This window comes from Arabidopsis thaliana (assembly GCF_000001735.4).
Source record: "Arabidopsis thaliana chromosome 1 sequence".
Taxonomy (NCBI): Eukaryota; Viridiplantae; Streptophyta; class Magnoliopsida; order Brassicales; family Brassicaceae; genus Arabidopsis; species Arabidopsis thaliana.
In genome coordinates this window covers 11,789,417-11,802,056 of record NC_003070.9, presented here as the reverse complement: position 1 = coordinate 11,802,056, position 12,640 = coordinate 11,789,417, and the positions used below count along the sequence as shown (strand labels likewise).

At 39.6% G+C, this 12,640-nt stretch overlaps 4 protein-coding genes, 1 non-coding gene and 1 pseudogene across 9 annotated transcripts; 3 read left to right on the top strand and 3 right to left on the bottom strand.

Moving 5' to 3' along the window:
- The first annotated feature begins 649 nt into the window (after positions 1 to 649).
- MYC2 (Basic helix-loop-helix (bHLH) DNA-binding family protein) lies at positions 650 to 3,938 on the top strand. Its single transcript, NM_102998.4, has one exon. The coding sequence runs from the start codon at positions 1,144 to 1,146 to the stop codon at positions 3,013 to 3,015; it is 1,872 nt and encodes a 623-aa protein (NP_174541.1). The 5' UTR covers positions 650 to 1,143; the 3' UTR covers positions 3,016 to 3,938.
- Positions 698 to 4,727, bottom strand: AT1G32630 (FAM50A-like protein). 2 transcript variants are annotated; one of them, NM_102997.4, is made up of 2 exons: positions 4,544 to 4,727; positions 698 to 4,144 (listed from the first exon to the last, which is right to left on the bottom strand). In NM_102997.4, the coding sequence occupies exon 2, from the start codon at positions 4,113 to 4,115 to the stop codon at positions 3,714 to 3,716; it is 402 nt and encodes a 133-aa protein (NP_174540.1). In that variant the 5' UTR covers positions 4,116 to 4,144; positions 4,544 to 4,727; the 3' UTR covers positions 698 to 3,713. The 2 variants fall into 2 exon arrangements, with proteins under 2 accessions (NP_174540.1, NP_001322452.1); NM_001333015.1 differs by having other exon boundaries at positions 3,381 to 4,120; positions 4,544 to 4,722.
- Positions 4,728 to 4,771: 44 nt separating this feature from the next.
- On the top strand, positions 4,772 to 4,856 carry AT1G32620. Its single transcript is given in 2 exon segments — positions 4,772 to 4,809; positions 4,820 to 4,856. It is a non-coding gene; the product is annotated as a tRNA-Met (tRNA).
- Positions 4,836 to 6,448, top strand: AT1G32610 (hydroxyproline-rich glycoprotein family protein). 3 transcript variants are annotated; one of them, NM_001036052.2, is made up of 2 exons: positions 4,836 to 5,004; positions 5,091 to 6,358. In NM_001036052.2, exon 2 carries the CDS (start codon positions 5,290 to 5,292, stop codon positions 6,163 to 6,165), a length of 876 nt encoding a protein of 291 aa, NP_001031129.1. In that variant the 5' UTR covers positions 4,836 to 5,004; positions 5,091 to 5,289; the 3' UTR covers positions 6,166 to 6,358. The 3 variants fall into 3 exon arrangements, with proteins under 3 accessions (NP_001031129.1, NP_174539.1, NP_001322551.1); NM_001333014.1 differs by having other exon boundaries at positions 4,917 to 5,004; positions 5,324 to 6,358; NM_102996.3 differs by having other exon boundaries at positions 4,916 to 6,448.
- AT1G32600 (F-box associated ubiquitination effector family protein) lies at positions 6,374 to 7,255 on the bottom strand (the record flags this gene model as incomplete). Its single annotated transcript, NM_102995.1, has 1 exon — positions 6,374 to 7,255. The coding sequence occupies one exon, from the start codon at positions 7,253 to 7,255 to the stop codon at positions 6,374 to 6,376; it is 882 nt and encodes a 293-aa protein (NP_174538.1).
- Positions 7,256 to 8,284: 1,029 nt separating this feature from the next.
- On the bottom strand, positions 8,285 to 12,289 carry AT1G32590 (annotated as a pseudogene; the record flags this gene model as incomplete). Its single annotated transcript has 1 exon — positions 8,285 to 12,289.
- Positions 12,290 to 12,640: the final 351 nt, after the last annotated feature.

Below are 12,640 nucleotides of genomic sequence, written 5' to 3'. Positions count from 1 at the left end.
GATAGAATTTTAGAAGTATATATATATATATATATATATACTATTTTATCTTAATTCTTTTTGTTTTATTTTTGGTTTTTAGGTAAGGGTTAGGAGTAATGGGACCATATTGGTGGCATGCTAAATTATTGTGATAAATTTATGCATGGAGGAAAAGATGCCAAATGATTTATGTTATTCACTCATACTCACCTAATGACCTAATCCTTGAATTATTGTTCGAACTTTAAAAATAAAATTTTAATATTGTAAATTAAACAAACAATATAACGTTGTTAGCATGTGTTTATCGTGAAATGTGAATGTAACTAAAAATATTATAAAGGAGTTCTTCCTTTCTTAAAGCATATGCTAATAATAGCGTTTGGTCAAATTAATAAATTATTAGTTTATTTAGTCGTCAACAAATTAATTAGTTAAGCAGACAAGAATCGTTTTTGGAGATAGAGATTCTCACTTGCATTTCACTCTCTTGCAATTTAACATATTAAGACAAACACAAATTTTTGCTTTAGTGAATTATTAGCAACGACTCACGTTATATAGATATGCAAATCTCAAAATTAATTAAGCTAAGACACAGTATTTGATAATTGAGATTACAAATCTTAAATTTTGATTTTTAATATTTTAAAATAACATTATAAAATAAGTAATTAATCTGTTATAAAAAATATATTCTAAAAGTTGACAAAACGACAAATATAAATCGAAAAAATAGGTGAAAAGTTATAGTAAAGTGTTTTTCCACTGAGCTCACAGTTCACTCTTTGGTACAAAAGAAACAATCAGTTAAAATCTAAGTCAATCATTAAAGAGCGTGTGATACACGTGCGACCAAACAGCCGTACGATCTCACTCACTTCCGGTCTTAATTCTTACCGCGTCGATCCAACAGTCGATGGGGTTAAATCGGGATGTGAGTTCATCGAAGCTTCTCTCTCTCTTACAACCATCCACGTTTCCCAATGAAATCTCGCCACGTAATATCCCTAACAACAAATTTACACATTCACCCTCAAGATCAGTTACACATATAATAATCGCAGACGCTCTCCATTTTTCTCCACTACGAAGACTTTCTCCTATCTCTCTCTCTCTCATTAAAAACGTGTTTTTTTTTACCGGTCACCGGTTTATGGAATGACTGATTACCGGCTACAACCAACGATGAATCTTTGGACCACCGACGACAACGCTTCTATGATGGAAGCTTTCATGAGCTCTTCCGATATCTCAACTTTATGGCCTCCGGCGTCGACGACAACCACGACGGCGACGACTGAAACAACTCCGACGCCGGCGATGGAGATTCCGGCACAGGCGGGATTTAATCAAGAGACTCTTCAGCAACGTTTACAAGCTTTGATTGAAGGAACACACGAAGGTTGGACCTACGCTATATTCTGGCAACCGTCGTATGATTTCTCCGGCGCCTCCGTGCTCGGATGGGGAGATGGTTATTACAAAGGTGAAGAAGATAAAGCAAACCCGAGACGGAGATCGAGTTCGCCGCCGTTTTCTACTCCGGCGGATCAGGAGTACAGGAAAAAAGTGTTGAGAGAGCTTAACTCGTTGATCTCCGGTGGTGTTGCTCCGTCGGATGACGCTGTTGATGAGGAGGTGACGGATACGGAATGGTTTTTCTTGGTTTCGATGACGCAGAGCTTCGCTTGCGGTGCGGGATTAGCTGGTAAAGCGTTTGCAACGGGTAACGCGGTTTGGGTTTCCGGGTCAGATCAATTATCCGGGTCGGGTTGTGAACGGGCTAAGCAAGGAGGAGTGTTTGGGATGCATACTATTGCGTGTATTCCTTCGGCGAACGGAGTTGTGGAAGTCGGGTCAACGGAGCCGATCCGACAGAGTTCGGACCTTATTAACAAGGTTCGAATTCTTTTCAATTTCGACGGCGGAGCTGGAGATTTATCGGGTCTTAATTGGAATCTTGACCCGGATCAAGGTGAGAACGACCCGTCTATGTGGATTAATGACCCGATTGGAACACCTGGATCTAACGAACCGGGTAACGGAGCTCCAAGTTCTAGCTCCCAGCTTTTTTCAAAGTCTATTCAGTTTGAGAACGGTAGCTCAAGCACAATAACCGAAAACCCGAATCTGGATCCGACTCCGAGTCCGGTTCATTCTCAGACCCAGAATCCGAAATTCAATAACACTTTCTCCCGAGAACTTAATTTTTCGACGTCAAGTTCTACTTTAGTGAAACCAAGATCCGGCGAGATATTAAACTTCGGCGATGAAGGTAAACGAAGCTCCGGAAACCCGGATCCAAGTTCTTATTCGGGTCAAACACAATTCGAAAACAAAAGAAAGAGGTCGATGGTTTTGAACGAAGATAAAGTTCTATCATTCGGAGATAAAACCGCCGGAGAATCAGATCACTCCGATCTAGAAGCTTCCGTCGTGAAAGAAGTAGCAGTAGAGAAACGTCCAAAGAAACGAGGAAGAAAGCCAGCAAACGGTAGAGAAGAGCCACTAAACCACGTCGAAGCAGAGAGACAAAGACGCGAGAAACTAAACCAAAGATTCTACGCGTTACGAGCGGTTGTACCAAACGTTTCAAAAATGGATAAAGCTTCGTTACTCGGTGACGCAATCGCTTACATCAACGAGCTTAAATCCAAAGTAGTCAAAACAGAGTCAGAGAAACTCCAAATCAAGAACCAGCTCGAGGAAGTGAAACTCGAGCTCGCCGGAAGAAAAGCGAGTGCTAGTGGAGGAGATATGTCGTCTTCGTGTTCTTCGATTAAACCGGTGGGGATGGAGATTGAAGTGAAGATAATTGGTTGGGACGCAATGATTAGAGTTGAATCTAGTAAGAGGAATCATCCGGCGGCGAGGTTGATGTCGGCGTTGATGGATTTGGAGTTGGAAGTGAATCACGCGAGTATGTCGGTGGTTAACGATTTGATGATTCAACAAGCGACGGTGAAGATGGGTTTTAGGATCTATACGCAAGAACAGCTCAGAGCAAGTTTGATTTCAAAAATCGGTTAAAAGGGTGTGTTTTGGGAAGTTTAGAAAGTTATGGGGTCAAATCATAATTAATTCGTTTTAGTGGCTTCAGTAATTTTGTAGATTTTAGTTTTGTAAGAAAAAAATCTTAAAATAGAGCGACAAGTTTCTTCTTTTGCTCTATGTTTGAGTCTGTATCGTTTTATTGTTGTATCTCCTCAATGAGTAAACTTGTATATATTGATATGAGTAATATGAGTTAGTTACTGAAAAAGTTAATATTTCTACACAATTTCATATGATAAAAAAGAAAAAGAAATCGAGTATAAATGGTCTAAAATAAGAGACTAATGGTCATGATCACTGATTTTGTACATATGGTCAAAAATGTCTCTCCTAACACATCAAACTTAGGAAGAGAGACAAATCTTAAGTAAGTTAAGTCGAGAGGGAGACCATATGCACAGTTTTCTTAAGTCAGTGTGATAATGTTTCCTCTTGTCTAATCAATAAGACACAACACACATAAACCTTAGTATAATACTACATGGATCTTCGAATACACAGACAGAGTCACAGACAAGAAAAAGCAAATCACTTGCTTTTGTCTTGATCATTTCCAATATCTACAAAAATAGAAATCTTGAAGAGATTATTGAATCTGAAATCTGCTTTGTTTGTGCATTCTCTTCCTCGATCACCTCGCAAGATCCTCTAGCAACCTGACCAATCCTCAAGAATCAAGTTTTCTTCTTTCTAGCTTCAGCTTTCCAATCTCGACGATGCGGCCTTATCTTCCGTTTAACCGACTCACAAGAACTATCTTGAGCCTTGTTCATAATCAAATGAGCTCTTCTAGCTTCTTTTTTCCAATTTCTATCGCAATAAACCCGCCGCACAAAGTTCTCAACATAACCACTAGGTCCATTAAACTCTAGTCCCTCGTCTTCTTCTTCTTCTTCTTCTTGTTTTCCCATTGTCTCAAACGAAAGATTATCATCGTTACCCGCTTCTTCTTCCCGCATCCGTTTCCTGGCTCGATACCTACGTTGTCTTTCTCTGTTCTTCATTCGACGGATCATGACTTCATCTTTGTCTATCAACCCTTCTTTCTCATCAATGCTCAAACCACCATTGCTCATCTTTCCTTCAATTCCAATTACTCAAAACACTGATAAAACAAACCAAATTCTATTATAAGGTAATGCATTTAAAGGAAAGAATCTAAAGCTCTATAAAACCCTAGAAGCTTCTTAATTCAAAAGCTGAAGACACAAAACACACACAAATGTAATTTTGCAACTAGAGGAGGACCAAATTAGAGATTCGTTAATAGCAATCAACCAGAAATGTAAGACTTCCAAAGAATCAAAATTAGCTAATCGATACAACTAAAAATGTTATTTTGCTTTGCTTTCAAGTTGAGAAAACAGAGAAGTTCGATACTCAAAGAACCTGAATGATTAATTCGATGATTAGGTTAAGAGGCTAAAACCCATATATTACCAATCTCAGTGATTGATTTACGAGAAGAGAAATCCAAAAAAAACAAAATCAATAAAGGTCATACCTTTGAAGCTTCAGTGAACAAAGAAACTAAATTTGCGATTGCCCGACTCGGTTCTCTTCTTGCTCGAGTGGTTTTGGAGATTTATGAACGAGAAAGAGAGAGATTGTTCTTTGTTCTGACTATAGATTGATGAAAGGAGGTACCTTTCTCCCAGACAGAACATATGACCGAGACCTTGTAGGAACATTTTAGGTTTCATTAGTTATATCTGAATTAAGCTAACAAAATGGGGTGGTGGCGCAGTTGGCTAGCGCGTAGGTCTCATAGCTACTGAGTGATCCTGAGGTCGAGAGTTCGAGCCTCTCTCACCCCATTTCTCATTTTTCTTTGTTTTTGACCATTTCACTAAAACTCCATCCATTGATGAAAATTAGGGCTTTGTCTTCAATTTTTCTTTCGCTCTGCTGAGAGACCTGACCTAAATCACGGGTTTAGGATCCTGTGGATTCGATTTTCTTCAGGTGAAAGGCTTTTCTTCTCATTATCATTGTTTCTCCGACCAATTTAGTGGATAAAGACGTAATGTGATTGTTGCGTTCGATTTCAGATGCGACTGATTCGGTTTTAGATGCATAAGTGGATAATGGGTATTCTAGATTCAGTAATTGAGGTTTCATAGCTGTTAAAGATTAAGTTTTTGGCTGATACAGGACAATATCTGATCCTGTAACTGTTACTTACTCTGTTCCTCTTTGAAGCTTAAGGTTTTAGATCAGAATTTGTGAGTTTAGTCTCTCTTGTTTGAGATGGATAGGACTTGTTGGTATTATGATCAGTTAGGTGTGAATAAGATTGGGAAGAACATAAAGAAGAGTCCTTTACCACAACCACAAGGTTATAGCATGAGCAACAATGATTTTACAAGTATTGTTCAACAGCTTACGGATTCTCCGTCGCGTGAGAGTTTACCTCAGCCTCTTCCTCGGAATCTGTTGAAGCCTCAGCAGAAGATTAGACCAGTGGGTCAAATACAGATAAACCGGCCCTGTGTTCCTCCTCCTGTAATGGCTCAACCTACTCATGAGTTTGTTGCTAGACCTCCAATGCATCCTTTGCCACATGGTTCACAACCAATTATCAGTCATGGAGACCAGTTTGGGTCTAATACAGCTGAGTCTTCTGTCTCGGTGTATATGCGTTATCGTCAAAGCTCACTTGGAGATTCTGGACCTAATGAAAACCAAATGCAGCCATCTCATGACAATCAACAGCAGCCACAGGTGGAAGGTCAAGCTCAATCGCATAATCATCATTCGCCACGGTTCAATGATTCTGCACGAAACACACCCATTTTGCCAACTCCTAAGTTCGACGGTCCGCCACAACAGATGCATAATAATAGTCTTCCTTCTCCTCGATTCAACGGTCGAGGGATATTACCTACTCCAACGTCCCAATATCGTCCACAATCTCCAACTGCTTACCGGAATTTGCTCTCCCCTAGGTCACCTTCTCCGCTGCTGTCTACAGGAGTTCAATATCCTCCACCACTAACACCAAGAAACTATACATTCTCATCAATGGATCAACCTGGAATTCTCGGTCCGGGCACAATTCCTCTGCCTCATGCATCTCCGTTTGGGGTTATACCAATATCTAGTCAAAGATGGAGAGGTTACTAAGATGCTCCATCTTCTTCACTTGACTCTTAGGTTAGTGTCTCTCTACTATCAAAGGTGCAATCTTTCGGAGCTTATAGGTTACAGCAGTACAGAGCTGTTAAAACACTACTTTATTGTGCCTTTGAGAATACGAAAGATCTTAAAGTTGAGCAATTCGCTATAAAATAAGGAGTTAGTGTTTAGTAGTTTCATATATTTTCATAAGGAGTTACATAAGTTTAGTCATACATCCCAACACTTTCAAATGACTAGAAAATAAAACTTCAATGAACTCGTTTTGTTCCTTATTGTACACAAAAACATTGTCCTCTTCTTCTTTACTACGACATCGCACCACTACAAAGACTTCATCGTTTTTTGCTATGCATACAAACCTAATATCAACGGGTTCGTCATCGTTTCCCGCTACATTCATCCACGGGTCGCTATCCCATCTCGCAATCTTCTTGCCGCTTCTAATTTCTCGTCGACATACACATAAATTGTCATCTACACTTGGGTAGTGATTGATAACACATAGTTCTCCCCTTGAAACATCTAACCATGAATTGAACTCCAATCCTGATAGCATCATCGGAACGTTTAGTTTTGAGTACTCTTCATTAACGAAATCAAAGCATAAGATGAATTTTTCTTTGTTGAACCGGTTTGCTATCCAATACATACAATTGTCGACAACCGTACCGGTCCTCTCTTTGAAGAAGCAATCACTAGAGGGAATTAGTTTGCTTTCTCTCCAAGAACTTTCTTTGAACGTAAAGATATAGGTTTTCTTGTCGATAATCGTCACAATTTTGTAATCATCTAAAACCCGGTCATAACCGAATCCCAAAAGATTTTGGGTTTGACCCCGTTTAATCATCGGTACTCTCTTGAATTTTGTTGAAGTAGGTTTCCAAATAGCTAACTCATTGTTGTCTTTGCGGGTGAGACATATCACTCCACGGCAAGAAAGAATACAGACTGGTTCAGTTTGGGCCGGTAATGTAAAGGGCACGTTTAGCTTCAAAGACGTGGTTTCATTAAGGTCTAGAAGGTATAAACCATCTTTGTGCAATGAAATGAGCTGAGATGATTGTTTATTCGACATTAGAAAATTGATCAAAACAGATATATTTTGGTTATTGTCCGGGAAAAAGATATGTCTTATGACTATATATGGACAACGAAGTTTTATTGAGAGCGTGATTACATAGTTATTGCATCATAATTTTCTGTATAACATCAATGTCGACATATAATACGTATCCACACTTTTCATTGTACCTACGATACGTATGTCAATGCACCGTTAACGTCAGTGGTATCTACTTTGTCAAAACGTTATACAAATTCATATCACCAATTACCAAAGATACTTTCGATATCAGTATTATATTACTCATGTCGTTATAATTTCCTTAAAAGGAAAGTTAAAGTTTGTTCGATGGAAACATATTCTTGTCTTAAACAATGATATCATACGCAAAAGACATATTAAATGGGAAAAATCTTACAAAATATGAATTTAAGGTGTTAAATGAATCTACATAATACATGATATCTCTTAATCTATTTTATTTCTTTTGTATGAAAATGTTTTTACCAAGAATTTTTTTTGTATAGTACCTAAAACATATCTAGGATTGTAATGAAGAAAAAAACTCGTACAAAAATAAAAAGGAGAACATGTAGAAATGAGAGAAAAATAGAAAATTTTCTTAAAAACAAATAGATACTTAGCACTATCATATATTTCTATATATTCCATGAAAATACCTTCCATTCGAATTAAAATAAAAATAGAAAATAGGAAGATACACATACATAATGACTGTTGTTTTATCAAATCTCACTTTAAGGAAAAACAAAGATTTGCAAGAACAGATACTGAAAAACTCTTACTTGCATTGAATTCAGATTAGTCAATAAATAGACTTTACAAAGAAAGCAACTGAAGCTACGAAACTCTCGCAACTAAACTAATGTCACGATTCTTTCTCCTACAAAGGTGGAGACTTATTCAAAACTAGAAAAACCAATAAAGTTGCAGAACCAACACAAAGATGCAGGCCCAAATCCAAACCGATTGGGCTTTATTCTTCAATCCCTCCCTTAAACCGAAAACACACTTTTCGGTTTATTCTTCTCTTCTTCTTACTCCCATTCTTCCCCGAAGCTCTTCAAACACTTCACGTTTCACAGCCTTAGTCATGATGTCTGCAACTTGGTCTGTAGTAGTACAATAGTCAAGTCTAATAGTTCCTTCCTTCACCAACTCTCTGAGAAAATGATACCTCACATGAATGTGCTTACTTCTTCCATGTAGTACAGGATTCTTTGACAACTTTATGGTGGAGCTGTTATCACAGAACACAAGTGTGCCTCCTTCTTGTCTGCAGCCAATCTCCTCCAAAACGTTTCTGAGCCATACCGCTTGACACGCACCATAAGAAGCTGACACAAACTCTGCTTCCGTTGTTGATAATGTCACAATTGGTTGCTTCTTAGATGCCCAAGCTATAGCTCCTCCACCTAACATGAACACATAACCAGAGGTGCTCTTTCTGTCATCGACGTCACCGGCATAATCACTATCAACGAAGCCAACCAACTCTGTAGCACCACCACGTTCATATTGAATCCCGAGATCCAACGTACCTTGAACGTACCTCAAGATTCTCTTCACAGCCAACAAGTGTTGCTCATTTGGACTTTCCATGTACCTACTAACTAGATTTACAGAGAAAATCAAGTCTGGTCGAGTGGTGGTTAGGTACCTTAAGCTCCCAATGAGTTGCTTAAACTCAGTTGGATCAACAGCATCACCAGCTCCAGCTTTTGTTAACTTCTGTCCGGGCACAATTGGATTCTTGACTGAATTACATCCCTCCATTCCATACTTCTTAATGATTTCTGCAGCATACTTTCTTTGGTTGATGAAAATACCTCTTTCATCTTGTATGACCTCAACTCCCAAGAAGTACTTCATCTTTCCAAGATCAGTCATAGCAAATTCCTCCATCATAGAATTTTTAAACCCTTCAATCATCTCCATCGAGCTTCCTGTGTAAATAAGATCATCCACATACACACTTACCACCAAGAAGTCACTTCTCTCTTTCTTCACGAACAGTGTATGTTCACAGTAGCACTTTTCGAACCCTTCTTTACCAAAGAATTCTTCTATACGGCTGTACCAAGCTCTTGGAGCTTGTTTTAGGCCATATAAGGCCTTCTTCAATTTGTACACCTTGCTGGATTCTTCTTCCACTTCGAATCCCTTAGGCTGCTCAACAAACACATCTTCCTTTAGGTCTCCATGCAAAAACGCACTTTTCACATCTAGTTGAAAAACACTCCATCCTTTCTCTGCAGCTAAGCCAAGAATCAATCTGATAGTATCCCACTTAGCTACTGGTGCAAATACCTCATAGAAATCCACTCCATATCTCTGATGATAGCCCTTTGCAACCAGTCTTGCTTTAAACTTATCAACTTCTCCTTTCTCATTGAATTTAGTCTTGAAAATCCACTTCAGCCCAATCACCTTTGCTTCTTCAGGTAATTCAACTAACTCCCATGTGTTATTCTCTTCTATGGAGGTTATCTCTGCTTCCATCGCCTTTCTCCACACCTCTAATTGAGCCGCTTCTTCAAAGCAAACCGGATCATCTGGTCCAATGAACAACGCAAGAACTTCATCTTCTTCATCTTGTGTTATGAGCACCCGGGCGTTTCCAACAACATAATCTTTCATCCAAACTGGTTGTTGTCTCTGTCTAACACCTCCTGTTCCAACAGCCGGGAGATTTTGATGAACCGTTTCTGCTACCGTTTCTTCTTCTTCTTCTGTTTCCTCTTGATCTTGTTGCCCGTTGTGGTTTATTTCTGGACCCTCTTCTCCTGCAGGTTCATGATCAGAATTGTCCCACACAAGTTCTTCCTCCAGCGACTTATCTTCCCATTCCCAGCCTCTTTCTTCGTCAAACTGAACATCCCGACTAATCAATATTTTTCCTGTTGCAGGGTCATAGAGACGATAGGCTTTGGATTCCTTGCTTACACCGAACATCACACATTTGATGCTTTTCTCATCAAGCTTGATTCTTTTCTGGTACGGGACAAGAGCATATGCTAGGCTGCCAAATATTCTTAGATGCTCAACTGATGGTTTCCAGCTACTCCACTTCTCTTCCGGAGTTATGTCATTTAAAGCCTTTGACGGACTCCGATTCAGTATATACACTGCATACTGAACAGCTTCAGGCCAGAACTTTCTTGGCACTGACATCTCCATTAACATACACCGCGTCATGTTCATCACGCTCCGATTCTTTCTTTCTGCGACACCGTTTTGTTGTGGCGTATATGCTGCGGTGAGTTGTCTCTTGATTCCAAATTCCTTGCAGTACTCGTCAAACTCCCTCGAATTATATTCTCCTCCTCTGTCTGACCGCAAACATACCAATTTTTTTCCTGATTCTCTTTCGACTTCAGCCTTAAATTCCTTGAAGAACTGAAATGTTTCTGACTTCTCCGACAACAAATAAGTCCAACACTTCCGGCTAAAGTCATCTATAAAGTTCAAAATGTACCTTTTCCCACTGGTTGATGCAGGATTTATCGGTCCACAAATGTCTGTGTGAACAAGCTGCAGAACCTGAGTTGATTTCCACGCACTCTCCTTTGGAATTGACTCTCGGATTTGCTTACCCTTTAAGCATATATCGCAAACTGCTTCTTCTTCTCCAAGATCAAACTTTGGTAAGCCTTTTACCATCTCTTTTTCAGCTAGCGATCTCAAGCCTTGATGGTTGAGATGTCCAAATCTCTTGTGCCACATATTGTTAGCTTTGCCGATCACTTGAAGGCATCTTGTTTCTTCAGTCTCCTTTGACTTTTTCACAGCTGCAAAAACCACAAACATGCGATTTTTTGTCATCGTTGAGTGCATCACCATTCTCTTCTCTGTTTTGTGCCACACTTCACACACATCACCTTCAATGATGAATCTTAACCCTTTTTGTTGTAGTTGACCCACGCTAAAGAGGTTATTCTTCAACCCTGGCACAAAGTACACATCTGAGATCACTTGAATTCTTCCATCAACTTCAAGTCTCAGCTTTCCCTTTCCTTCTACCGCCATTCTTCGATCATCTCCTAGTCTCACGTTCTGCTTAAAACCACTATCCAACTCGAGGAACCACTCTCTTGTACCGCACATGTGGTTACTGCATCCCGAGTCCAAGAACCAAATTTGTTTCTCTTCATCACCAATCTGTTCTACATGAGCCATGAGAAGCAGATCTTCCTCCATCTCAACATAATTCGCTTCTTTCTCCCAACTTGGACACTCCGCCTTGTAATGTCCCATCTTGTGGCACTTGAAACACTCTACCGTGTCTCTGTTCACATAGCCACGCCCTCTTCCTTGGTAACCCCCTCTACCTCTTCCTCGGCTTGGACTTCCTCCTCTGCCTCTTCCTCCATCCGGTCTCCATTGAGTTTCAGCTTTTAACACTCTCTCTTCCACATCATGTCTACTCAAGTTCTGCTCATGCACCATTAAAGAACTTTGAAGCCCATCCACCGTAAGCTCCTTGATGTTGTTAGACTCTTCTATAGCACACACAACGTATGTGAATTTTTCGACCAATGTTCTCAGAATTTTCTCCACTACTTTGGAGTCTGGCATGTCTTCTCCCAGATTCCGCATATCATTAGTGATTTCCATCACTCTTGAGAAGTAACCCGTGATTGTTTCTCCAATCTTCATCTCAAGAACTTCAAAGCTTCTCCGTAACCTCTGCAGTTGAGCGCTTTGAACCCTATCATTCCCTTGATATTTCCTTTTCATTGACTCCCACAAGTCCTTCGACGTCTCCTTCTGCAGAATCGTCTTGAGAATCGTCTTATCTATTGATGCAAATAGATAGTTCTTCACTTTGTGGTCCTTCACCGTCTTCTCCGCCAACTCTGTTCTTTGCGCTCCGGTGAGGATCACGTTTCTCTCCGGCCTTGGAATTCCCGTCTCAATGATATCCCACCACTCCTTTGATCTTATCAGATTCTCCATGAGCATAGCCCAATGCTCATAATCACCATCGAATTTTGGTATGATCACCGACTCCTTTTCACTCATGGTGTTTCTCTTTTGTACCAAGCTCGTGACAAGCTCTGATACCACTGTTGTTTTATCAAATCTCACTTTAAGGAAAAACAAAGATTTGCAAGAACAGATACTGAAAAACTCTTACTTGCATTGAATTCAGATTAGTCAATAAATAGACTTTACAAAGAAAGCAACTGAAGCTACGAAACTCTCGCAACTAAACTAATGTCACGATTCTTTCTCCTACAAAGGTGGAGACTTATTCAAAACTAGAAAAACCAATAAAGTTGCAGAACCAACACAAAGATGCAGGCCCAAATCCAAACCGATTGGGCTTTATTCTTCAATGACCTGTAGATACATATTTTCTACTTTCTATGG